This window comes from Oreochromis niloticus, linkage group LG16, assembly GCF_001858045.2.
Source record: "Oreochromis niloticus isolate F11D_XX linkage group LG16, O_niloticus_UMD_NMBU, whole genome shotgun sequence".
Lineage (NCBI taxonomy): Eukaryota > Metazoa > Chordata > Actinopteri > Cichliformes > Cichlidae > Oreochromis > Oreochromis niloticus.
In genome coordinates, this window is record NC_031987.2 from 27,552,097 (window position 1) to 27,576,580 (window position 24,484).

General features: G+C 43.0%; 3 protein-coding genes and 1 long non-coding RNA gene across 5 annotated transcripts in view; 2 read left to right on the top strand and 2 right to left on the bottom strand.

The window, feature by feature from the left end:
• The first annotated feature begins 421 nt into the window (after positions 1-421).
• On the top strand, positions 422-4,142 carry il17d (interleukin 17d). The gene is made up of 2 exons (XM_003456606.5): positions 422-1,426; positions 3,368-4,142. The coding sequence occupies exons 1-2, from the start codon at positions 1,131-1,133 to the stop codon at positions 3,681-3,683; spliced, it is 612 nt and encodes a 203-aa protein (XP_003456654.1). The 5' UTR covers positions 422-1,130; the 3' UTR covers positions 3,684-4,142.
• Positions 4,143-4,423: 281 nt separating this feature from the next.
• On the bottom strand, positions 4,424-8,499 carry eef1akmt1 (EEF1A lysine methyltransferase 1). 2 transcript variants are annotated; one of them, XM_003456584.5, is made up of 5 exons: positions 8,399-8,499; positions 6,345-6,493; positions 6,017-6,099; positions 5,475-5,764; positions 4,424-5,231 (listed from the first exon to the last, which is right to left on the bottom strand). In XM_003456584.5, the coding sequence occupies exons 2-5, from the start codon at positions 6,489-6,491 to the stop codon at positions 5,098-5,100; spliced, it is 654 nt and encodes a 217-aa protein (XP_003456632.1). In that variant the 5' UTR covers positions 6,492-6,493; positions 8,399-8,499; the 3' UTR covers positions 4,424-5,097. The 2 variants fall into 2 exon arrangements, with proteins under 2 accessions (XP_003456632.1, XP_025759779.1); XM_025903994.1 differs by lacking the exon at positions 8,399-8,499 and adding an exon at positions 8,162-8,370.
• Positions 8,500-9,325: 826 nt separating this feature from the next.
• LOC112844055 (uncharacterized) lies at positions 9,326-12,138 on the top strand. Its single transcript, XR_003216612.1, has 2 exons — positions 9,326-9,383; positions 10,915-12,138. It is a non-coding gene; the product is annotated as an uncharacterized LOC112844055 (long non-coding RNA).
• The window catches only part of xpo4 (exportin 4), a 50,868-nt gene continuing 38,130 nt past the window's right edge, over positions 11,747-24,484 (bottom strand). The window contains exons 9-24 of the mRNA XM_003456583.5: positions 24,277-24,451; positions 23,965-24,141; positions 23,719-23,861; positions 23,396-23,541; positions 21,844-22,021; positions 19,361-19,520; positions 19,027-19,196; positions 18,594-18,768; positions 17,046-17,252; positions 16,866-16,952; positions 16,279-16,459; positions 16,062-16,183; positions 15,832-15,962; positions 15,299-15,416; positions 15,076-15,168; positions 11,747-13,344 (exon numbers count right to left, since the gene is read on the bottom strand). Of these exons, the coding sequence (XP_003456631.2) occupies positions 13,147-13,344; positions 15,076-15,168; positions 15,299-15,416; positions 15,832-15,962; positions 16,062-16,183; positions 16,279-16,459; positions 16,866-16,952; positions 17,046-17,252; positions 18,594-18,768; positions 19,027-19,196; positions 19,361-19,520; positions 21,844-22,021; positions 23,396-23,541; positions 23,719-23,861; positions 23,965-24,141; positions 24,277-24,451 (2,461 nt within the window). The 3' untranslated portion in view covers positions 11,747-13,146. The remainder of the gene's footprint in view (positions 13,345-15,075; positions 15,169-15,298; positions 15,417-15,831; positions 15,963-16,061; positions 16,184-16,278; positions 16,460-16,865; positions 16,953-17,045; positions 17,253-18,593; positions 18,769-19,026; positions 19,197-19,360; positions 19,521-21,843; positions 22,022-23,395; positions 23,542-23,718; positions 23,862-23,964; positions 24,142-24,276; positions 24,452-24,484) is intronic.

A 24,484-nucleotide genomic window follows, 5' to 3' on the forward strand; every position in this document is an offset into this window, starting at 1 on the left:
CAAACTTATTTTATATTGTGGACCAAATGCAGCCCACTTTGATCTTAGGTGGGCCGGACCGGTGAAACTCCCCTTTCTGTCAGTGTAAAGAAGTTTAACGACACTTTCAATCCCAGATTACAAGAAAAAGAAGTTCAGTTCCAGCAGTCTGTCTCAGTCTTTCCACGCGATAAACAAATGCTGCTTAGTAAATGAAAGAAATGTGTCAGCATGACTGTTTGGGCTTAAACGGTAAGAAATGTGTAAAATTACAGAAGAAAAAAATCAGCTCCTTGGACAGGCTTTCCTGTAATTATAAACTAAACTCGCAGAAAATGTTCTTTTACTGTGACAAAAACAGAAATCTCTGATTACAGTCAATAGTGAAAAAACTTATGAAAACACATATAAAAGTCCAGAAATGTAAGCTCTCCGTCACATTTACTAAAGCAGTGGGCCGGACTGGAGTCTTTGCTCCCTCCCCCGGGCCTTATGTTTGACACCTCTGGTCTAAGGAACGGAGATGGTGCAAAGCCAGGATCCACATCCAACAGGCTGGACTTCCCACTCGCATCAGGATCTCCTCTAATAAACGCTGGGCTCTTTTTTTATTGAGGTCCAGGCGGGACCTTTTTTTTCTGCCAGTGCTTCAGTGTAACTGAGCCTCTCTCTGGCTGCTGCATCAGACCGTCTCAGCGCTCAGTCGGGGTTTTACGCACACGTCGCGTGAGAAATGAGCACCAGAGAATCCTCTATGCTGTCTTCTCGTCATAGACACAAAGCAGCAGGTGTGACACTCACAAACTGTTAGAACATTTCAAATTATTTGGCAATTATTCCTCCTGGCGACGCCGTGGATGTGTAGTGCCAAAAAACAAAAATGTCTGTGCAGTTTTCCTGGTGGCGCGCCTGTTCCTCGCCTTCAGCGCCAGGATCGTGGAGCGTTTGCGTGCCGCTGGCTTTCCAGCACCTCCAACTATTTGCTGGATTTTAACAGAGCAAAGTAACCTGTGAACAATCAAATCTGTTTTTACGAACAAACGTCACTTTTGTTCTCAGAAGCATTATTTAAGGACACAAAGGAAACTTGGTTTTTGTTTTTCGGTGGATGCGCACTTGGGCACAGCAAAATCCTGAGAAGAAACGCGGAGATGCCCCACAGAGTCCACGTCCTGCTGCTGCTGCTGTCGCTGTGTCGGCCGGCAGCAGCGAACCGCGTGAGAAAGCAGACCGTCAGGACGCGGTCCTGTCCGGACTTGCCGGAGGAGATTTTGGAGGAGATTTTTGGACGGCTCTCGGTGGGAGTGATGAGCGCTTTCCATCACGCTCTGCAGCTGGAGCCGCAGGACAAACTTAACTTCACCTGCCCCACCACCGCACGGATCCCGACCGACGGCATGACCCGCCTCCCGGTCAACCTGCTCAGCATCTCCCCCTGGGCCTACAGGTGAGAGCAGGAGGTACGCTTATCCGGTGCCAGTAAAGCATTTGTTTCACATCTGCTATCACGGGACACCGCTATGCTTAAAATAGAGACAAGGTGGGGATAAAAACATTTATTGGGATGTATTATGATTTAGAAACAACTGGAAGACAGAAAACTGCATGCTCACACATTTTATATTTAAATAACAGAACAGACTTTGTCAGCCGTGGATTCACGGTATAATTAAATTAGATATTTTAAGATGCAAGGTTCTTTATTTGTCACATACATAATTATACGAGTACAACACGCAGTGAAATGAAATGGTTCCTGAAACGTGTCCCGAAAGGCGTTGCGCTTTTAGAGTACCTACATCATCACAGCTACTGGCAACTTTCTGATTGCCTTCAATGCTAAACAAATAAATAAAATACACGTTTTTGAAGAGACTTTGACATAAAGCAGAAACTATCAACACAGGCTACTGAAGAACTATGTTAATCTCATAGAAGCGACAGAAACGCAGCAGCTCAACTAAACAATGCACACTGGTTCTTATGTTTTTATTCAACATTTTAAGTTCTACCCACATTCACTCTGGATATATCAGATCTTGTCCTTTAAAAAAATCAGTTTATTAAAAAAAAAAACAGCTGATGATTGTTGAGTGTATTTTCTGGTGTGCATGGGCTCCAGGTACTCTGACTTCATCCCATAGTCTAAAGATGGGTTAGGTTAATTGGTGAGGTGTGAATAGTGACCAGTCCAGAGCGGACCCTGTCTCTTGCACCATGACAGCTTTGATAGTAAATGGATAAAGTCAACGATAACATTTTCTTAAACATCTGAGCCAGACTGCTTTATTAATACCATCTGCAAAGAAAAGAGAGACAATGATCTCTTCTGCCAAAGGATTAACACCTCCTTTGGCAAAATGACAGCTTTTCTATGAAACACTTTGCGTAGCAGTTAAGCCTTTCGATTCTTGTTTGGAGCATTTATTTGTTCCCGCAGAAGGCTTCTAGCTCTGGGAAATTCTTGGGCCATCTTCCACGCTCTGCTCTGGGACGAACGCTGGCCAAACCTTCTGCTTCTAGACCCTCGGGAAGCGTAAACTGTGTTGTTATCCTGTTACAGCAGTCATTCTGTAAACTTCTTACAGGCATTTAGTTCAGTTTGTCCCTCTGTCAGTGAAGTATCCCCTGTATCGAGGCCTCAACGCAAACCCAAAGCGAGTATTGATCCATCGCCACGTTTAACACGTGTTCTCTTTAAAGAAATTCTCCAAGATTCCTTTTTTATTTATTGTGGCCAGAAAGTTCTGTTAGTTCTTCAGCCTGCAAAACTTGGTGCTGATTGTTCAGGATTTATTTACAAACTTGTGTTGAACTTGAGAACTAAGTGTCCCCCGAAGGTTAGATTTGTGCAGGTATAGCCGCACAAAATTTCTTGAAGTAGTCTAATGTAGTCTACTTGCTTTTCTAGTAAGTAAGCAGCTCTGCGATACCTGCTTGACTCTTGCTGCTAGCTGCCATTTTTAAATAATAGGCACCTGCTCAGAAGTCCATGTTTGCTGACGGATTACTCAAACAGGAGCAACAGAGTATTTGTGAATCACTGAAACTGCCATAATCTGGCCTTTCCTGCTGATGGTTGGAAACAACAAAACTCAAGACCGGAGGAAGAAGCTGCAATCGATTGGAAACCCGTCCAGGCCTCCTGCCCTTTAACAGCTGGGGCTCCAGCGTCCCAATCCAATATCCAATATATTAGAAAAAGGGAGGGATGCCATTAGTAGTAGTTCTCTGAGAGCTCAGATTTTGTCAGGTGTCACAAGAAATTTTGCAGGGTTCTTTTTTTCCAGGAAAATTTGTACAAAACTAAAATATCTTGTTTATATATACAGTTTATGTACCAAGCTGTTTCTGCCACTGCATTTAACATCATTACATACATTTTCAGGATCTCATACAACCCAAAAAGATATCCCCGCTACATCCCCGAGGCCTACTGCCTGTGCAAGGGCTGCCTGATCGGACCGTACGGTGAGGAGAGCAGTCAGTACCGCAGCACCCTGGTCTACGCTCCCTCCGTCATCCTGAGGAGAACGGGCTCCTGCGTCGGCGGCCACCACTCTTACAAGGAGATCTACGTCTCCATAGCCGTGGGGTGCACCTGTGTGCCGCTGCTGGAGAAGAGTCCGAAGAAGAGCAACCAGAGCCTGCAGAGAAGAGAGCCTAAAGCCAGAAAGCCCTTCACTCCAAGAAAGGAAGCATGACGGAAGCAGGACTGCTGCTGCACAGGTTTTTTTTACAGCTGATTCGCTCGTGCTAGAACATTTGAACCAGTTTAAGGGATTATGTCTGAAATGGAAGCCCCAGAAAATGTAACTTAGAAGAAAAGTTTAGTACAGAGCTTCAGCAGACAGATCGACCAACACAAAACTAATAAGAACCTTTGAGTTTCTGGTTTAATCTTTAATAAGATGGTTTCTTTGGGCCAGAGTTCAGAATTAAAACGCAACCGTCTGTGTATCGGACATACACACTCAGATTTCCAACAGACTGAATTAAACTTTGACAAATACTACACCTGGCAAAAGTACAGAGCACATGTTTTATTTAGCAACTCTCATATCAAGTAACGCAGATAGTTTTGCCTCTGCACAACAAGCTACAGCAAAAAATGGCAGCTAGTTGTTATTTAGGTGATCCAGACCTTTTAAAATGAAACCAAACAACAACAGAGGGCCTCACTTCTGAATGAGCTGATCAATGCTGCCACCTGCTGCTGTACAACAACTGCAACTTTTTCAGGTGATCAGAGCAACAAGCCCACGCCTCATGTTATTCAGACACTTTAATAACAGCAAACATCAAATATTTGCGACTGTTACCTCACTTATCTGGGTAACTGTACAAGAAAGTAACACTTGTATGTTTCCCAGTAGAGCCCGATTGTTTAACAGCTGTGCTTTCTGAGCGGTTAGAAAATAAAAGTTGTTTAAAAAAATAAAAGTTGTTCCCGCTGCCTCTTTTTTTGCCTGTTTAAAACTAAACAGCTGATGTACTCATCACCCTTTTGGGCGTTTGGTGAACGGGGTGATCTATTCCCGTGAACTCTTTCTTTTACTCGATAATATTGCCACCTGACAGAGCTGACCTGACCAAAAGTCTTTCATGATTTAGTCAGATTAAATAACTAACAGTATTCTGCTCTGAATTGGTATCAAAACCTGAGATGGACTAGACTTTCAGATTTATTACTTAAAAGCTACCCGAGCAGTGCAGCATTTGAAAACAGTGATTAACCCAACTTTTAGTCTCTTGTATGAATAAACCATGAAAAACACTGAAGCGTACATGAACCATAATGCCTCTTATCATCTTTTTGTTCAACCTTTGGTCTGGAATAAAGTCCATATCTTCTAAAGTGCACGCAACGAGTCTGTATCACAAACTTACAGTCATCAAACCAAAGCCCAGACATCAGGATGACGGCGAGACACTGGGATTATTTTTTACATTCTCGGTGTATTCGTGAAGAGAACACTGATCTTCATGTGTGAGATGGTTGGAGTTCTCCCTTTAAAATTACGTGTCTTGCGGCTGGCTTTCGCTGAAAAACGTTCACGTGTCGTCCCTCCTCCATGAGCTCGGAACGAAGCGTCGATCTGATGGACGCCCGGCTCCTCAGCAGGACAGCAGGCGGGACGGGTAGTTGACAAAACAGCGGAACTCATTGGACAGGTTCCTGTTGTGTTTGGGCAAAAAGCTGCACATTTTTACATCCAGAAGATCTTTGGCCACATTCTCCATGATGGCTCCTGTTGTTTAGAAACACCACAAACACCAGATGTTAAAAAAACAAAACAAAAAACTGTTTAATACTAAATTTCACATCTAATCTAGTTTCTTTTAGCTGCTTGTGCCGCTCGTTCATTATGACATCTAAGCTAGCATTTATTCTTGACTCATACAGACAGACTGTGTTGTTAGACGATGATCAGAAGCTTCTCTCTGTGAGGAAACTACTTATGTGCCATCATCAGAGCTTGTTTGGGTCTCACCTGTGCACAGCAGCACTTTGCCTTTGCTCAGGTACTTGATGGTTTGGGTCACTTTGCTCAGACACTCCTCGGACAGGTAAGGCGGGTCAGCGAGGACGATGTCGAAGCTGTGAGGAGACACGCTGTCCGGAAGAGACAGCGGCTCGTTGTAGTCGTAGAACACGAAGTCCTCTCCGTAGGAGGCGAAGCGGCGGTCGTACTCCAACACCACGGCAGACACCCGATCTGAACCGTCCACCACGCCCTGCTTCAGCTTCTGGTACACGCTGGGCGCGCTCAGGCATGCTATCCTGGGAGGAAAGGAGGCCCAGAGCACAAAGGGGAGCTTAAATGTTGATGTTTTTTGCACAAACTCACCAATCTGCAAAACCAAACATCGATTCTACATGTTCACAGAACTCAAGTGTATTTTCATCCTGTTTCACTGACTGTGTGACGAGATCTCAAACCGTCCTGCACCTGAACATGTTTTCAGCAAATAACAAAACAAAACAAAAAAACAGTCGTAATGGTGTCCGAGCAGCGGGTGTGTGAGGTTTTACCTTCCTCCCTCTCCAGCTGCTCGTACCGCTTCTTCAGCTAACTGTGTTGCCGTCTCATCGCTGTACCAGAACTGGCTCATCCGCTGGTGGACATGCACAGAGAGACATCTGTTACCGACATTCACTTTTCATTAAGTTCAATCCTCAGCCCGTCACATTACTGCGATTTACTGACAATGAGCTGAATTAAACCCTCCAAATAAAAAGGTCTGTTTCACTCTTTCGTGCAAATCTGGTTTAGAATTGGTCGTCCTTGTGATTATTAATGGTTTGTCTTGTTTTAATAGTTGAACTTCTTAAAAACAAACAAAAAACACTGTAAACTCACCCAGTCCTCCTCCACCGCTCCCACAGCAAACTGGTCTGTGGGTGCTGTGCTGTGATCCGTAACAACCTTCGTTTCATTGTAAAACTCCTGCAGGGCAGCCAGAGTGTGAGCTGACAGAGTGGGAACATCGTCGTCGCTGTCGCTCATGGCTGAAGGAGCAGGACAATGCAGATGAACGGAAGAGGAAGGAAGAAAATTCTGGTTATTCCGTGTATATTCTTTTTCCTATTTTCTCTTTAGATGCACTGTTATAAGCTGTCATACTGTAAAAAACATGCCCAAAGGTTCAAGTAACCCGGTCAGTGTACTTGTCAGGAATGCCTGAGCAGCCAAAGCTGAGCAGACCACTGTAAACAATCACTTTTTCTATTCTTGAATATTTGAAAGGTCATAGAGAGGGGATATGCCTAACAAGGCCATCTCAGGCACACTGCTGGGTCTGTAAGTAAGGAAATCTCACCCGCCCAGTTTAAAAGGGGGATTAGCTGTTTGCTCATAGGGTTGTAATCAAACATAGATAAATGTGTCTTTAATCTAATTAACATTCACTCCAGAGAAAGGCTATTTCAGCATCTCACTGTGTCTACAATCTCTAATGCCCACCTCATAGGAGCTGACTCCGGACTACTAACCCTCTTGATCTGAGTGCAGCATTTGATATTATATCCCATAACACTCTTCTGGACAGACTAGCTTCTACTGGAATCACTGACAAACCTTTAAACTGGTTTGAATCCTATCTCTCTGGCCACACTCAAAAATGTCCCATCCATTTTCCGTTATTAACAATGTTCCTCTGCTATTTATCCTCCTCTTGGTCATATCTTCCATAAAGTTAACATTAGTTTCCATTGTTATGCTGACACCTGTCTACCAAACCTAGCAGCACTCGTGTACCCAGCGCCCTCTGTGTTTGCCTCCAGGAAGTCAAATCCTCATTCTCCAACAGCAATCTGCAATTTTATCAAACTGACCAGTGTTAAAACTGCACTTTGTCTAAAAATGTAACAATTTTTCCTCAGTTTCTGCCTCACTACAGGTCAAGAGTCTGGGTGTTGTTCTTAACAGCACACTTTCGTTTCAAGCACACATAAGTAACATCACACTTTGTAACATTCATCGGCTCCGTCCATCTGTCACACCTAACAGTACTGCCATCCTTGTTCACACCTTGGTTACGTCCCATACTGATTACTGTAACTCTATTCCTTTCGGTCTTCCTCTCAAGCCCCACTCCCAACCTGTCATGGCAGATGGCCGCCCCTCCCCGAGCCTAGTTCTGCTGGAGGCTTCTTCCTGTTAAAAGGGAGTTTTTCCTTCCCACAGTCGCCAAGTGCTTACTCAAAAGAGGTCGTCTGATTGTTGTGGTTTTCTCTGTATTGTTGTGGGATCTTTACCATATAATATAAAGTCAGTTAAGGTGACTGTTGCTGTGGTTGTTGGCTCTTTATAAATAAAACTGAATTTAATTAAATTGAAGCCCATTAAACTTCAGCTGGTCCAGAACTCCCTCCATTAGTTAGGTCACACTCCTTCAGCAGCTCCACTGACTTAAATACTGTAGTAATATCTTTAAGGGAGTATGCAGCATTAAAATGCCAACACACCCATCTGCACTTACAGATCTCCTACCATTGGGTCTAGAGCCTCAGGAGCTCCTTCCCACCAGAAATCCGTAACAACGGTTCTCTCCATTTCACATCTCGTCTCAGTCTGACTGCTTTCCACCTGTTACATTGTGATTTTACATTTACGCTTACATTTTAAGCTTGTTTTGACTTGATAGGTACATCTAGGTTCATCCTTATTTTTTTCACCTTATGTGTAAGGTGATGCCCCTCCTTTCCTGTCCCCTGATGCAAAACTTGGGAGAACATTTCTTTTCTTTCCTTTAGGTTAGGGTTAGTGTCCTCACACCGAGGGAAAAGCGGCATTTTAAGGCCGAATTAAAAGATCACGTGACAGATACGGACCCGTGGGTCAAAATTAACATCGCCGGTCAAAGGTCCACGAGCCGAGTCTGTCGACCCTGTTTTGACCCAAAAGAAACATACCTGATCAGTGGCTGCTTCCAATCTGCGCTTCTCTGTTGTCAACACGTGAGTAGTCGCAGAATAATGACGCAATCACTAACGTAACTACAGCTTCAGTGCAGCTGGAAAGAAATCCAAATCGAGTCGATTAATCAATCCATAGATGTACGGGAAATTGTGTATTTTATCATAAAAACAAGTATTTTTTAATTTAACAATTTAAAAAAAAAAAAAAAGAATCCATTTGATTTATTGTTTCTCGTCTCTTACATTTTATGAATTCATTAATTGAAGCTCCACCGAGTTCCACCTGACTGAAGGCCACAGCCTGGTGCTGTGACACAGGATCAAATGTTGGTTTAATGATCTGAGAAACCAGCTGACTCAAACTGTAGAAAAACGCATTTATATGCTTTGTAGTAATCGGCAGCTGTTAATGGTTTAGTGGCTGTGGCTGTGGTGAGAAGGATGTAGTGTGTGGGTACAGTGTTGGGGAGTAACGGAATACATGTACCGCTGTTACGTATTTAGAATACAAAATATGAGTAACTGTATTTCGTTACAGTTACCGTTTAAAAAGGTGGTATTCAGAATACAGTTACTTTGTTGAAATAAATGGATTACACGGCGGTACTTCCCTTTTTCATATTGTCGCGGGTCAGGACTGTTTGGGTTTGTTTGACAGCTACGTAATGTTGTTCCAGGCGGCAGCGTTACGGTTGCCATGGTTACAGGGTGACGCGCTCTCTCTCTGCGTGTTTCCTGGGTGAGAGAGCGCTTTTTTGTTGTTGTTGTTGTGCTAAGCTAAAAGGCAGAATGCTACAGGCATGGCCCTAAAGAATGTAGCATGCAGCGAGAATGGACTGCCATACACGTTATGTGTCTGTGAGCGAGGGAGGGAGAGAAAGGAAAAGTCCGAGCTGTCACGGAGCAAAAACGGGAGCTGGAAGCATGTAAATATAATAATAACCACAGCAGCCAAGAAGAGTGCCTGACGAGCCCAGCTGTAAGTAAGCTATTAAGACTCAACTGTACACTGTGTTCGTGTTTTCCTCCGGAAAAAATAAGTTCTGTTGGAGCAGCCTTTCAACGCCTCTCTCTGTCTCTGGCAAGCAAAGTTGACCCAGACAACAAAGTAAAGCTAGTTTTCGGCTACCAGCCCGACACGGAACCCACCGTATTAGCCACAGGTCCCTTTACTACGGTTCGGAGCCGCGGATCTTCAGTAACAGTAATAAATCACAGCAATAGTACATTCACGTAGTTGTAAACAGCACGATAATATATTAAGTAATCCAAATTTCAGAATACGTTACTCTCATTGAGTAACGTAACGGAATACGTTACAGAATACATTTTGGGGCATGTATTCAGTATTCTGTAATGGAATACATTTTAAAAGTAACCTTCCCAACACTGTGTGGATAAATATGTGGATGTACATGACTGTGTGTATGTGTGTGTTTAAGGTACTACAAAGACTATACTGATAAACAACAGAGAACCTTCCTCCTCAATTCCAGCTAAATTGGCCCTGTTTATTTATTTAAAATACATAACTGTGCAAAAGCCCTGAGCAACTCTCCATTTCTTAATGTTTCTCTGGGAAAATGGGAAATAGGTGCAGTGATTTATTGAAATATCTGGAAACATAGAAAGAAATACATTTGCAGTCTTCATCACAGCCTGAACTCTTAGCCAAGCTCTCTTGTAATTTCTTTAAGTAGTCTTCAGGAATCGTTCTCCAGTCTTCTTTGGATGTTGGCTGTCTTTTGTTCTGTTCTATGTTAAGATGATCCCACACGGCTTCAGTAATGTCAAGGTTCAGGCTCTGCTCCAGAATCAGTTTTGACAAGGTCGCCAACACTACTGGCTAAAATGCAGCCCCAGAACATGAAAGAGCCTCCAGCATGTTTTACAGATGCTTGTAGATATTGTTAGACCTATCTTTTGACCTCCATAAGTACTGATGACAATGTTCAACACAGATACTAAATTTGCGATTTTGATTGGACTTATTGTCGCCGATTTTTAGTCCAGTTCTTGTGTAATTTGTCATGCTTCAGTAGGCGTAGCCAGATCAGCTGAAGATGCACTGATCCACATGAAACTCTCAGGTCCAGTATCAGGACTTTTATATACCGTTTATCTCCTGTAGCTGGGTTTCTTTTTTCAGTCTTGGCACTTCTTTGGTCATCCACTTTTTCAGTTTCCTAATTTCTTTAAGGACACTCTACACGCCATGTTGAAATGTGGCAAGTGTTTTTGGGAATCTACTTATTGCTGGAAGAGTACTTTTATGTCCATTGGACGGTATTCTCACGGTACCATATATTGTAAGGTAAAAAAAATTAAAAAAAAAATCTTAACAATACTGCCTTAGGGATAAATATAAAGTAATTAGAATTGGTCCCAGGAGAGAACCCTGTGGAACTTCATCATTCAGTGCATATGTTGTTCTGTGTTTTTGTTTTAAATTTAAACATAATTATAAGCAGAACACTTTTTAATTTGTTATCACACAATTTGTCCAGCAGAACGACTTCCACTCCATTGTTTCTGATCTTCTGAGCTGTCTGCAGGAGCTGTAGCAGAGCAGCATCACAGCAGATGGTGGTGTATAGTCCCGGGTCGTCTTTACAGTAAGCTGGAAACAATCCATCAGCTCTCTTCGCAGGTTAATGGAGTTGCTGGGTATGTACACACACATCTACGAGACCCCAAATATTCTCAATTTTGAATATTCCTAAATTTTGAACCCCCATTAAACATTTACCCCTGAAATTCTCTACTGGTTGGTTCCAGCTATAATAAAATGTGAAGCTCACTACAAACCACAACATTTATAGTGTAACAATTCAAAATAAGCTGCAAATATAGAAAGATTTCTACTTTCTACTCTATTTCTCAAATAAAACCTTTTGAGGTTGTAAGCACTTCCATACTCTTGCCAAAGCTAAAACTAAAACCACCCATCAACTGATTCCCAGGATCCAGAAAGAGATGCTTTCTTGACAACATTAATACTAACTCAATCAGATACGCATTTGTAAAGACCAATAGTCCAATTTAGTCTTTTCTTACATTTGTAAAGAATCCTTCCAAAGATACCTGGATCCAGATCACTTCTAGATTGGGCGATCCTCCACCTCTGATCATTTCTTGTAATGAAAATCTTTCCATAATCTTTTAAAAGTTCTGCCTTAAAAAAAAGAGGATCAAACACAAAACACAAAGACTGATCAGGATGTCTTGAAATGTATCTGCCTTCACAGTCTGCAGACTCAAAGGTCTGCTGTAGAACAATCGATAAATCAACAGTTAACTACAGCCAGCGCACATGTCAAAGAAAATGCAGAAGCCAGGACGTTTTATACAATACGTTTATGTACACTTTACACTTCATTAACAAAACAGCCATCTACAATAACAGGGATAGGACTCTGAACGAGGAGGGTTCTGTCTCCAACATCATGCTTCAGCAAGTGGCTCTGATCCTTTTTATTTGGTTTGTTATTGCTGTCCTTCAACTCAAACAGTCTCTGTAATATCCAGTGTGTGTGTGTTGAAGAGTGATCGGGTGGAGGTGCTGCTGTAGAAAAATACTAATAAAATCATCCTGCTAAACTTTCAAGGCGCCATCTGTCTCTGGCCTTCATGTGTCCAGAGGCAGGGGGCCACAATATAAACTACAATCCAAATAGGAAGGGAAAAAAAACAAAAAAAACTATATCAAACAGCAAAGGTCAACAGCGAGAAAATTGCTCATTCTTTAGCCGAATTCATACATTGTTGAACTCGTACATCTCTGCCTGCCTTTTACTGGTGTATAAAAACATTTCAGTCATCTTTAATCCCCATAACGTACATTTCTGAAGGGCATCAGCCTTGAAAACATTATATATTTATAGATATTTACACCCTTTAGTCAAACACAATCTCAGTTTGGTTTTGTGACGTTCCCAACAAACAAATGTCCTCCTGTGCTGAGTGCATCAGCAGCCTCAAAGACAGCCGGCCACACCTCATGCTTTGTATGTCTTAGGTTTTTGGCAGGCACGGTCCTTACTGGTTGTCATTTTTCGTATGGCATGATTCTCTCTCCTTATAACACACACACACACACACACACACACACACACACACACACACACAGAACAATCGACAGAACAAAGGCACTCTGGGAAGGATTGAGGTGACGTGTGAGTGTGTGTGTCTGAGTATTTAAACTAGGGTGGGTTGGCCCCTCTAATGCGTTTAAACTGCATACAAAACCTGAAGAACGGCAACTTGTTTTGCCCTTAGTGTCGCTCTGTATGTTCCTGTGTGTGTGTGTGCTCCAGAAAGTTCCAGGCACATGAGGAGGGGGAGGAGGAGCAGGAGGTGGAAAGGGAGGACAACAGCGATCATCAGGTGCTGCTTGACAGTCCGTGCTCAGTTGCTTCAGTCTAACATGAACCTCTGAGTCCATCTGCTCAGCAGTTTAGTCTCCACAATTAGCTCCTCCTCCTCTTCATCGCGTCTGCTGATCGTGCTGGGCAGGCAGGTGTAACAGTAGGAAAGGAAAAGGGGAAAAAAAGACATCCAAGGAGGTGAAAACAGGGTAAACATTCAGGCATGAGATCAACCCGCCCCAGCTGCCAGAGAGGTCCTCCGAGGCTTTCAGCCGTCCCTTCTACCCATAGTTCTCAGGGATGAAGCAGGGGGCGTCTTTGATTGGTTGCTTTTCAGAACGATGATGATTAGAGGCCGGTTTGGTTTTCCAGTGGTTATTTCACGCAGAGCAGGCCGCCGACGTTGGCAACAAACTCCTCCAGGCTTTTGAGGAAGGCAACCTTCTGCTTGCGGTCCATGGTGGGTGGCGTGCTGCTGGCTGTCAGCTTGTTGAAGGCGTCGGCTAACCGCTGGTAGATTATGGCGTCTCTCTGAGAGGACAGCAGAGTCTCAACCAGCTCCGAGTACTCCGCCTGACAGGGAAAACCAATGCAGCATCAGATCAGTGTCAAATGAAGGGAAGGGTTAAAGCAGATATTATACCTCTTTCATTATAATAAATTGAAAAATTGTTTTGATTTTATAATTTATATCGTTAAAAAGAAACCTTTGAACATAACATACACAAGATTCAATGTTCCTGTTTACAGTGTAATCCACTGCAGTATACACGTCATAGTCACATGTTGTCATCTCTGCTTGCAATTCTGTAAAATTTCCCAACTTTTAAATAAAGTATTCATTATTTTATAAAAATGAACACTAGTAGTTTGCAGAGGATTTAATGAGAAAAGAAGTGGAGGAGTTCAAGTATCTCGGGGTCTTGTTCACGAGTGACAGGAGAGGAGATCGACAGACGAATTGGTGCTGCGGCTGCAGTGATGCGGACGCTGTACCGGTCCATCGTGCTGAAGAGAGAGCTGAGTGTAAAAGCGAAGCTCTCAATTTACCGGTCGATCTACGTCCCTACCCTCACCTATGCACACGAGCTGTGGGTAGTGACCGAAAGAACGAGATCACAGATACAAGTGGCAGAAATGGGTGGCTGGCATCTCCCTTAGAGATAGGGTGAGAAGTTCAGCCATCCGGGAGGGGCTTAGAGTAGAGCCGCTGCTCCTCCACATTGAAAGGAGCCAGATGAGGTGGTTTGGGCATCTGACAAGGATGCCTCCTGGGCGCGGTGTTCTGGGCATGTCCCACCGGTAGGAGGCCCCCGGGGCAGACCCAGGACACGCTGGAGAGGTTATAGCTCTCGGCTGGCCTGGGAACGCCTCTGTGTTCCCCTGGACAAGCTGGAGGTGGTGGCCGGGGAGAGGGGGGTCTGGGCTTTTCTGCTTAGGCTGCTGCCCCCGCGACCCGGCCCCGGATAAGCACAAGAAGATGGATGGATGGATACTCAGAAAATATATTTAATGAATATTTTAGTTGTTTACTGTCATAAAAATAAGATCCAAAATGTTTATCTTTTGGTATTATGTAATGTAGCCTTTTAATTGCATTTGAGTATGTTTGTTTAGTTGTCACTATACGCTAAAAAAATCAGTATTATAAGTATATAAATAAATACATAATTGTAATCTGCTAATCTGTCAATCACTTTATGCATGATGTAATAGCTCCGGTTGAAAGCTGGAATAACTACTCACACATCACAAAACTGGTCAAGTTTTTGTGCAGCTGTGTTTTTGCAAACTGGCCACTAGAGGGCTTCTTGTGTCATTTATGAAAACTGTGCCTGCATGCTGGGAGTAGCTCAGGTCCCAATAAAGGGATTTTCTTACATATAGAGTTGTTACTTTTAAAAATGTGCTGTCACATTTAAATGTAAGGCGGAAACAGAAAGCCAGCTTGTTTGAATCATTTGCTAAAAGCACGCAAAAAAAGGAGGAGGAAAAAACCAAAAAGCTTTATGTCCAGTAATCAGCACATTTTTGCCACTGACTGAAAGTGTGTTGATAACAGCACAGTTGTGGGTTTCAGCCTGAAGCACTTCTGTATTTGATAAAGCCCATATTTTAAAATGCTGCTTAGAAAATTTTTTTTCCAATTTAGAAGCTGAACAAAAGCAGAGACTGGGAACCTTCAAAAATAAAGACCTTCAGCATCTTAAAGCCTTCATTTGCTGCACAGAACAAGAGAGAGAGAGAAAAAAATCAAAGCAATTAATGATTTTCACTGAGCCGCATTCACTGTGTGCTACTCACCTGGTGCAGGCACACGAGTGTGTAGAGGGCTTCTCCTGCCGCCACGGTCATCTCTGTGTTGTGTTTTTGCAGGACCAGCATGTCAAACACCAACTGAGTACACAGAAGACGGTGTGAGCTGGTGTGCATTTGTTTACTTATTAGTACTATTTTTTCCCCCCTTTCTTCCTTTATAAAAGTTTTATTGTATTGCCGTCATCACAACATGAAGTGTGTATCGTACCTTGAGGAAATGACGAGTGGCGATAAAGAGAGGAGAGTCCTTCTCCTGGTTTTTAGCGCACTGTTCAGCCAGAGGAGACAAAGCCTCCAAACACAGCTGGCTGATTTCAGAACTCATCCTGAAACAGATGTTAAGGAGCACAAACTATTTTGACAATTTCATTTTTGCCTGTCGACAGGCTCTTCCACAGCTGCAGCAGGCAAACAGGAAAACAACTCCAAGTGCAAGTAAAGAACAAATCTCCTGTGGTGTGGCCTTCTCAGTATTTAGAAAGATTGTTGCCTTATTCCACACATCATCTATGTCAACAGTTCTATGTAATTATGCGGGCTACATACTGAACTTAAAGGATAGAAAAAGTATTGATCCCATTCCGCTAGTATCAAACCGATATCAATACCAGCGTTGATATCAATACTATCGATATTTGGATCAATTCTCTACAGCCAATACGTGGATATTCTACAGATACTGGATATTCTCTGATAAATCCCACCATAACAAGCAATACTGCTGGCACAGTAAGAGGATACGAGGTCATTCCCAGCTCCAGGGAGAACATGAGGCTCTTGAAGAGGTCTTCCGGCAGCTGTGGGATCTTTTCTGGAAAGATCTCACAGATGAAGGTGATGAGTTTGTAGTACTGGTTACACAAAGAGGGGAACTGGAAAATAACGAGAACAGGATCAGCGTGAGCTCACATATGTCACAGGCATGATATTATATCTCTATATAAAGAGACATCCGTGATGTTATGTTTTACCTTGAGCAGGTCCTGAGACATGAGTGGAAGAACTATATTGACACCATAGAGAACGACATCTGCAGCGGATACTGTTCGATTGGATGCTGGTGTTCCCTGGTCTTGATTTCGAAACACATCATCTAGAACGCACAGCCACTTGGTCAAGTTCAAACTTTAGCAACGTCTTCTTTTTAAGAGGAAAAATACACAAAATATATTTTTTAAAAACCCTCACCTGTGTCGCTGAAGTCGATGAACTCTTTGGAGAGCAGGTTTGTGAGCAGCTCCATGATGAGCAGCAGGTCCTGGTACTGGTCCTCCTCGGCTGTGGCATCGCTTCGCTTCCTGCTCTGGTTGTTTTTGGAGTAGACCTGCAGCAGCGTTAGGCACGCCTCGTACAGCTTCATGGACTTGGTCTGAATGAGGAGTACACAAGTGACCACTGTTACATTTGTGCTTCCATGACGATAAAAATGCTAACCTACAGCCTCCTAGTCGATGCGTCTATGGTATCAGTTTGAAAACCCTAGGTGACATCTTTCTCAAATCATTGTGTTTACAACATTTTCAGGAAAATAGACCTCTGACCTTGAGTGTTGAGGTCAGAGTCACCAAGTTTCAAAGTGAGCCAAAATTTGCATTAGATGGTGTCAAACTGAAAATCCTATGTTTGGTTGTAAGTGCATTTTTTTCTTCTTCAGAAATATATTAAGTGAGTCTTGGACATACAGTTGGAGTTTGTTTCTGTGCCAGATGGAAAACCATCAACATTTTATACTTTAAAACCTTGTCTGCAGGTAACACAGTGGAAACGTCTCTCACCTCTCCCAGGTAACAGATCTGTTTATGAGCCACTTCCACAAAAACCTCAATGATGAGGTTGATTGTTTCCGGTGTGTTACTGTAAACCTGGGTGACAAAAGAAAAAAAAAAAAGGTGTTGTCAGATCAGATTCAGGTTTCAATTCAGCTCGATATCTACAGTATCTTTAGATTCTGTTACCTCCATGAGGCCAATGCAGCTGGACAGGAAGTCCATGAGGAAAGAGAAGAGCGAGGCCACGTTGTCGATCTGCGTCGCCTCTGCGATGCCACACAGCGCCTCCAACGTAGCGACGATTTCCTGTTTGACAGCTTCTTCTTGGCTGATCTGAGCAAAGTTTTCTTGGTTGATGAGGTTAAGAAAACGCTGCTGGAGCGGGTGAAGCACCTGCAACGACAGACAGAAGGTCAGATGGCGAGACAATGCATTAGAGCCACAGAGTACAGTGTATTTGACTATAATATGGAATCACTGGCCACTTAATTAGGCACAACTGTTCAACTGTTGCTTGTTAAGAAACCCATTGCACTTGCAGATACTGGCAAAATAACTTTCCAAAGTTCAAACGAGCATCAGAATGGGGATGAAAGGTGGTTTATGTGACTTTGAAAATGGGATGGTTGTTGGTGCCCGACATGCTTGTTGAAGCGTTTTAGAAACTGATGACCTAGCAGGATTTTCCCAACAAAACCATCTCTGGGCACATATGCTTTGTTGATGTAATGTCAGGCTCACCAAATTTAGTGAGGAGTCTGATGAGTCTCAATTTCTGTTGTGATGTTTCAGACTGGTGATGGTGTAACTGCGTCCAGGATATTCAAGACCCTCCCTGTAACCCTTTAAAGGGTTTGTCTGAACTCAATCAAACAAAGGGGCTTGAACAAGTAGGATAAAAGAGAATTTTCTGTCCATGTAAACAAACATCACTACAGTAGAGATGAGCCAAAGCCATGTTTGATCAGTTGTCAGGTGCTTCGCTCTACTTCCAAACACAGAGCGATCTGACTTCAGACAGAACAGCTGTACGGACAGACAGCTGCGACCTCACTCCTACACTCACCATAATTACTTTGGAGTCATTGTGGCTTTGCACCCCCGTTTACTACTGTCAGCTTATTAAGAAAAGGACCTCCAGGATCACGGCGAGGATCATGTTATACACACGGGAGAAAGACTAAACGCAGGAATATTATCGACTTCATCCATCTGTCCTAATCCTCATAGCTCACTGAACTCTGTGCAGCTCCTCATCTCTAAACAGGAGTAAGTAATTCGATATTTTTTAAAAGGATAAATTCGTGATTTTTAGGGCCGTAATGTTAAAAAAAAACTGCAAAAAGCTTTGGCTTGCTAGATTTGACAGAGATATAAAAATACAGCGACAATGCTACAAAAAGGTAAAACTGTGCAAGACGAGAAGTAGTTAGAGAAGCAGGCTGCAAACAAACAGATCAAACCCACTTTATACGGGAAAACAAATTAATGCGTCAGTAGCATTTGAAACAATTATCCAATGCACAGAGACACACACTGACTGCTTCTTAGCAATGCCGCTCATTACCAAAATGTCACAGCCTTTTACATTTTACTCTTCTGCTAATTCTCTTTCACTGTACTAAGACGTCATTTACTTTTCTTTTTGCTTTTTATCCGGCTCAACCACTACTTCTAAACAGTCATTAATAAGTAAATAACTTCAGCACTTCTACACGTATCAGCACACGTTACCTCAGCCCAGTACTGCTGCTTGGCATCAGAGTCCATTTGTGCGAAGCCTCCCAGGACCAGAGCCTTCATCAGAGTCCTCTGCACGGAGCTGGACAACAAGTGGAGAGGTGGGCTGCGGCTGGCAAACTGCTTCGCCAGGTTCCACCAGCTCTCACACTGCACCACGATGTTTGCCCTGAATGGAGAGGGAGGCAATGGGTCTGTTAGAGTCTGACGATCCACTGCAACTCCTGCCTATTGGTAACTAGAGAAAACAACTGATTTTCTCATAAAAATTTGCATTTATCAACACAAGATGTGAAGAGAGATTACATATTTTTGAAAAGCAAGCAAACATTTACTTCCGAGTAACTGAAAACATTAAAATAGGTGCTAATTATTTGTCTATCAAACAGTAATGAATAATTAGATGCCCCCCACAATATGTTCTCACCTCTCCCGCTTCTCTACCAGCGTCACCAGCAGCTCCACGGTGTCGTAGGCTAGCTCAGCCTCTGAGCTCCACACGGTCAGGTTGTTGATCACCTTTTCCAGGAGATATCCCACAATCCACTGGGCCCCCTCTGTGTCGGCACCAAACGCTGTGCTGAGGGGGATGCTGATCTGAGGAAGGGTAGAAAAGGATGAGCTGGATGGAAGACGACTGCCTGCTTTATGGCCATTATTGGAGAAAAATACCAACTGGTGCAAAAATGTGTATTACAGACAGTTCCTAAAGTGTAGAAAAGATCTGACTGACGAAGTGATTGGGTAGCTCAGCCTTATACCTGCCCATAGAGCTTCTCGTCCACGAGCAAATACGTCTTAGCCCATCGTCTGAGGAACCACACAATGTCCTTCCCCATTTGCGGGCTCAAAAGCTCCGTCAGATTCGCTCTGGTTGCCCTGGACTCCACTTCTGACGTCCTCAACACCGCTGACAGCAACCTGAAGGCAAAGGAAGTTGGATTTAGAGCTGACTTGTGAAAGAAAGAGAAGAACTGTTAGATGACTGTTAGACAACACGTCATGCTAAGATAAAGCATTCAGTGAAAGCTTTCTGGTCCATTTTACCTTCAACATCACAAAGTTCGGAACAGTCACAATGCAAAAAAACATAAGAGTAAAGATTCACTCTTACAGTTGTCGTTTGACCCAAGTTGAAGGGGTTAGTTACCTACCTGTGACTCTTAAGACTTCAACGCCATCTGTTTTTTGTTTTGTTTTTACAAATCCTATCCGTTAACAGCACCTAGAGGTATATTCGTCACACAAAAGCACCCTACACAGGTTGCACAGGTAGTCCAGCTCCACCAGGATGGCATATCAACTTCCGCCATTGCCAGGAGGTTTGTGGTCTTCCCCAGGACAGTATCAAAAGCATGGGGGACATTCCAGGAGACAGGAAGTTACTCGGGAGCGCTGGACAGGGCTGAAGAAGTTCCAAGAAGGAACAGAACGAGCACTGCCAGAGCCAAAAAATTGACCTTCTGCATGACACTGTTGTGATTGTCTCTGATCAAACAATCAGAAAAAGACTTCATGAGGGTGGCCTGAGGGCCTGAAACCCTCTAATGAGTCCTGTGCCCAATACCCGATAGCAAATACCCAGACTGGCATTTGCCATTGATTGGCAGGTCCACCACTGGCACGCTGTGCTTTTCATACACTAAGCAGAAGTGACAGACGTGAAAAGGTCTCGAGAAACCACGGAGAATGTCATGCTTGTAACCGTGTAACATGGTTCAGCACGTTCAGTGTGTTCAATGTGTTTATTTCTATCCATTTTGAGATGGCCAATAAATATATCAACGGTGAATATAATGGTGAAATTATACCCCACCGCTAAAGCAAAATGATCAGATCTCAGCTGATGATCCTCTCGCTGCCCGTGTGTTAAAGAGTAAGCTTCCCAGTCCACACACACAATACAAAAGGACAGAGAGACAGAGGGCTTATAGCAGCTTACAGGAGGACAGTGCACAGTTTCACATTGTTTGCAGAAAACAAAACCACGCTGACATTTATGGGGCTGGGGTCGGCCGCTCGCTATTGGGAAACCTGATGCCATCAGCCACTCATGTCTGCAATCCACCACACACACACATACACTTATACACAATGAACAATCTAGAAAAGACAACAGCACCATGACCTTCAACAGACAATATCAGTGGCTGCTGTGAATGTCTATTGTCGTCACTGTGATTATCCACACACACACACACACACACACACACACACACACACGAATGCCTTTAAACAGACGAGCATCCAGTGCAATGATAAAGCCTCCGAGCAGCCCAAGGCTCCCAACACTGCAAGCTGCACAGCTAATAGACGCTAAAAAATAAATCCTATCCGGTAACAGCACCTAGAGCTATACTTTGCATGCTTGAGCCTATTTAATTATCTGCTGGTGTATTTTTAGCACCAACATTTTGCACTAATGTACAACAATCCCAGAGTAACAACAGTGCGACACAGAAACAAGAAAAAATGAATGAGGTGCTGCCGTCGCAAACAGAATTCAGATGTTAATCAAAGTATTGGGTGAAAGTAGTTTTGAAAAGCTGGAAATATCAGCCGCCCTCAGTAAAAACTCAAATATTTGTGAATTACACTGATGCATGTTTTATCATACATGGGCATTTATATATATAAGACTTTGTCTAGACCACCCAACATTAAACTATCGTATTACCACAGTACGTGTTCCTGTGTTTTTACAACTCCACATTCAGACAGTGTGTGAATGCAAAGAAACGAGCCCACATTTAGATTTATGGGACAAAAATGGTGACAAACTTTGTGTCCAACTAACTCCTGGCACTGAGGAAACTGCACTTTGAGAGGGAGGCTTAGACTCAACACACAGTTTAATCTGTATGGAGTCCAAAGATGTGATCAAAATTATCAACCAGCAGTCAAAATGCAACAAAATGCACTTTGAAAACAGCAATGAATGTGAGATTTAAGCATCTCAGGTACTCAGAAAAATGGTTTTAACATGTGTGGGTCCCTGACTACTGGGTAACTACATCTGCTGACATCTGAAGACACAACGAGAAAACTCTCAAACAGCTGCTGGAACCTTAAACAGGCTGTTGTCTCAACAGCTAAGCCAGAAGAACAAGTAACCGCGTACCACAGAACAAATTGGATACTTAAAATTTTTTAATAACATCTGAAAAAAATGTGAAGGCCATGACAAAAAACCCCAAAAAACAAACAAAGAGCAAACAAACATGAAATAAACCGGACACAATACCTGATCACCGAGTCTGTGCGGTTGCAGCCCGGTATGGACGAGGCCTTTTCTCCCGGTGATCCGAGGATCTGCAGCGTTGTATTGATATCCACCTCTGTTGAGTGCTTGATGGAGAACTCCATCACCTCTGAGGGGATCAGCGGGGTTTCACCCTGAGGATCGTCTGCTAGTAGATAACCTAAAGAGCACAGACAGGTACACGCAGCCATGTTGAAGCCTGCTCATTTTACTACGAGGGTAAAAGTGAAGTCAGAAGAAAAATTAACAGTTTAAGCTCTAACTTTTACTTTTGTTTCATTTCCAGTCTTCTGTTTGTAAATGGAACAGTTTTTGTTCTTAGACTGTTAAAGGTTGGACCGTGATATATTTGCCAGAACATTCAATTTTTTCGAAGATGGAGTGTCTAATGAACCTTCTGATGAAATTATAACAAAAAATAAATGATTATTTATTGTGTTAGCCCCATAGACTCCCATGTTAAATGTTTTAACTTTACCACAGAAAAAAACAAAACAGGTTTACAACCTGACAAAAATACAATTTTGGTCTCTTTAACTCATTCTTCCTTGATGCTAACAGTACAGGGAATAAATTTGTATATACCTGACTTACGCTGTAGCTGCTTTAACTGATAGGTGCACTGACATAGGTAGCCTTATATGGCAGTCACCTTCATTAATCAAATGACTGAGGTCTTAAAATGTGCTTATGGTGTTGGTTACGACCCTAAAGCTAAACTAAAGGTGTCAAAATGCAAACTAAACAATTAATTCATTTAATTAAAATTAAGATTAATCATTAACTGCTAATTAGCAGCTATTTATCAAAAATAAAATATGAAAACGGCGTTGGTCATGTCAAAAACAGGCACAGCTCTACTTTCTCAGAGCTAGGGTGCTAATTGTTTGCAATAACTGAAAAGAGACAAATTTAGTGCATTGTTGTACTTCACAATGTACGAAAAAGTGCTGCATGCATGAAATACACTTAGTCTTATTTAATCTGAACTTGTTCTAAAATTAGATTTTAAAAAAAAGAAGAAAAAAAAAAAAGGCGTCTCCTTTTGGAATAGTTGTCAACCCTGCCTGATCGGTAATACAGAGAAATTCACAATAATGGCCACTTAGACAATATTTCACTAATTAAACCCACAGAGCTGGGTGGGGTTCTGTTCTTCTGTCCTACTAACAGATAAAGCCATTAAATGGGAAAAAGCTGCACTGGAAAAACCATTTATGAGAACTTATTAAACAGCCATATTCTTTTCTATGAGAACATCAGATGGCTTCTCATTTACTTTCTCAAAGTGTATTCAATACTATGTGTGCATGTATTATTTTTGACCTTGGGAAGTCTGCACTGAACCCCTAACACTGGGTTTAGAGGAAAACTACTCTCAGTTGAGCAGAAACAACCACCGTGAGGTCATGCAACAGTTTGTGCTGGATTTACAGTAACTGCAGGTTCAGAGAGGAGGGGGAAACCGTATAACCACACACAAATGCAGTATGAGTCAATCTGTTTTTCATAATATTTCTGTCCTGCTGCTGACCTGAGACCAGTATGAGCCAGTGAATGTCCTCATATAAGTCATCCAGGACTTTACGGTCCACTGATCCGAGGTCAGACGAGGCCATAAGGTGCTGCTGGGTCCTCTGCAGCTGGCCGTGCAGTCGTGTTACTCGGTCCTCCAGCAGGCTGCAAACAGGTCAAAATGGAATTATAAAAATAGAAACACAAGCAGTGCAGCACTTAAAAAACAAAAAACAAAATCAAAAAGAGTACAAAAAACTAACTAGATAAAGAAACATTCACCAGATCTGTAATCTGAAAGAGGTCACACCAGGTCGAGCTGGTAAGCTGCTATGTGTTTACCTTGTGAGCAGAGGGATACAGTGGTCAGCTGCCACACGTCCCAACATGCCAATGCTGGACAGCTGGTCTGAGAACAGTTCTCTGTCGTCTTCCTGCAGCTCGTTGATCTCTTCCTCATCGTGAGAGGAAATCCCGTTCACCGACTGAGCGTGGTTCAGGGTTTTATGATCGCAAAGGAAAAGTGTGAGATAAATAACATGTTGACGAGTCCAGTGTTCTTCATGTACAGTATAGAAAAAGGCTCACCAGGTTGCGTGTGCCGTCGGGAGCTGCCAAGTGACACTGGATGTATGAGTTGAACACTTGGATGGCTGGCTGCACGAAGCAGCCGCGAGGGAAATGCTCCTCGTCCTGCACGAGCGTTAGCCATGACTCCAGCAGCTTGTCATAGGCCTCCATGTAAACCATGTCGTCCTTATCCAGCTGAAATTTATTATAAAGTAATTTCAAGCAAAATTGGAAGGCCTGTGAACACTTATTACAGCAGAGTGAACTCTAACATCTAAGGGATTTTCTTTCTCTGAGAACTGGATTCGATGAAGAGGGGTCAAAACTCACCACTTCCTCCAGGGCGGCGCTGCGTCCAAACGAGCAGGTGAGCAGCGTGAGGCAGTTGATGAAGGAGGTAAAGAGGTCGCTGGGCAGTGCCGTTAAAATACTCCGTGGGAACATGGTGATCAGATTGGAGATGATATTAGAGATGCCGACCGCCTCCGAGTCCTCGATCTCAATCCTGAGAATGAGGATAAACTTTATGAGCTAACAG

Bases quoted from the DNA above. Each gene is read 5' to 3' on its own strand.
- il17d (XM_003456606.5), top strand. From the start codon at position 1,131: ATGCCCCACAGAGTCCACGTCCTGCTGCTGCTGCTGTCGCTGTGTCGG. The intron at 1,427-3,367 runs GTGAGAGCAGGA...ATACATTTTCAG, and splicing joins ATCTCCCCCTGGGCCTACAG to GATCTCATACAACCCAAAAA.
- eef1akmt1 (XM_003456584.5), bottom strand. From the start codon at position 6,491: ATGAGCGACAGCGACGACGATGTTCCCACTCTGTCAGCTCACACTCTG. The intron at 6,100-6,344 runs GTGAGTTTACAG...CATGTCCACCAG, and splicing joins GAGCGGTGGAGGAGGACTGG to CGGATGAGCCAGTTCTGGTA. The intron at 5,765-6,016 runs GTAAAACCTCAC...CTTTCCTCCCAG, and splicing joins GCAGCTGGAGAGGGAGGAAG to GATAGCATGCCTGAGCGCGC.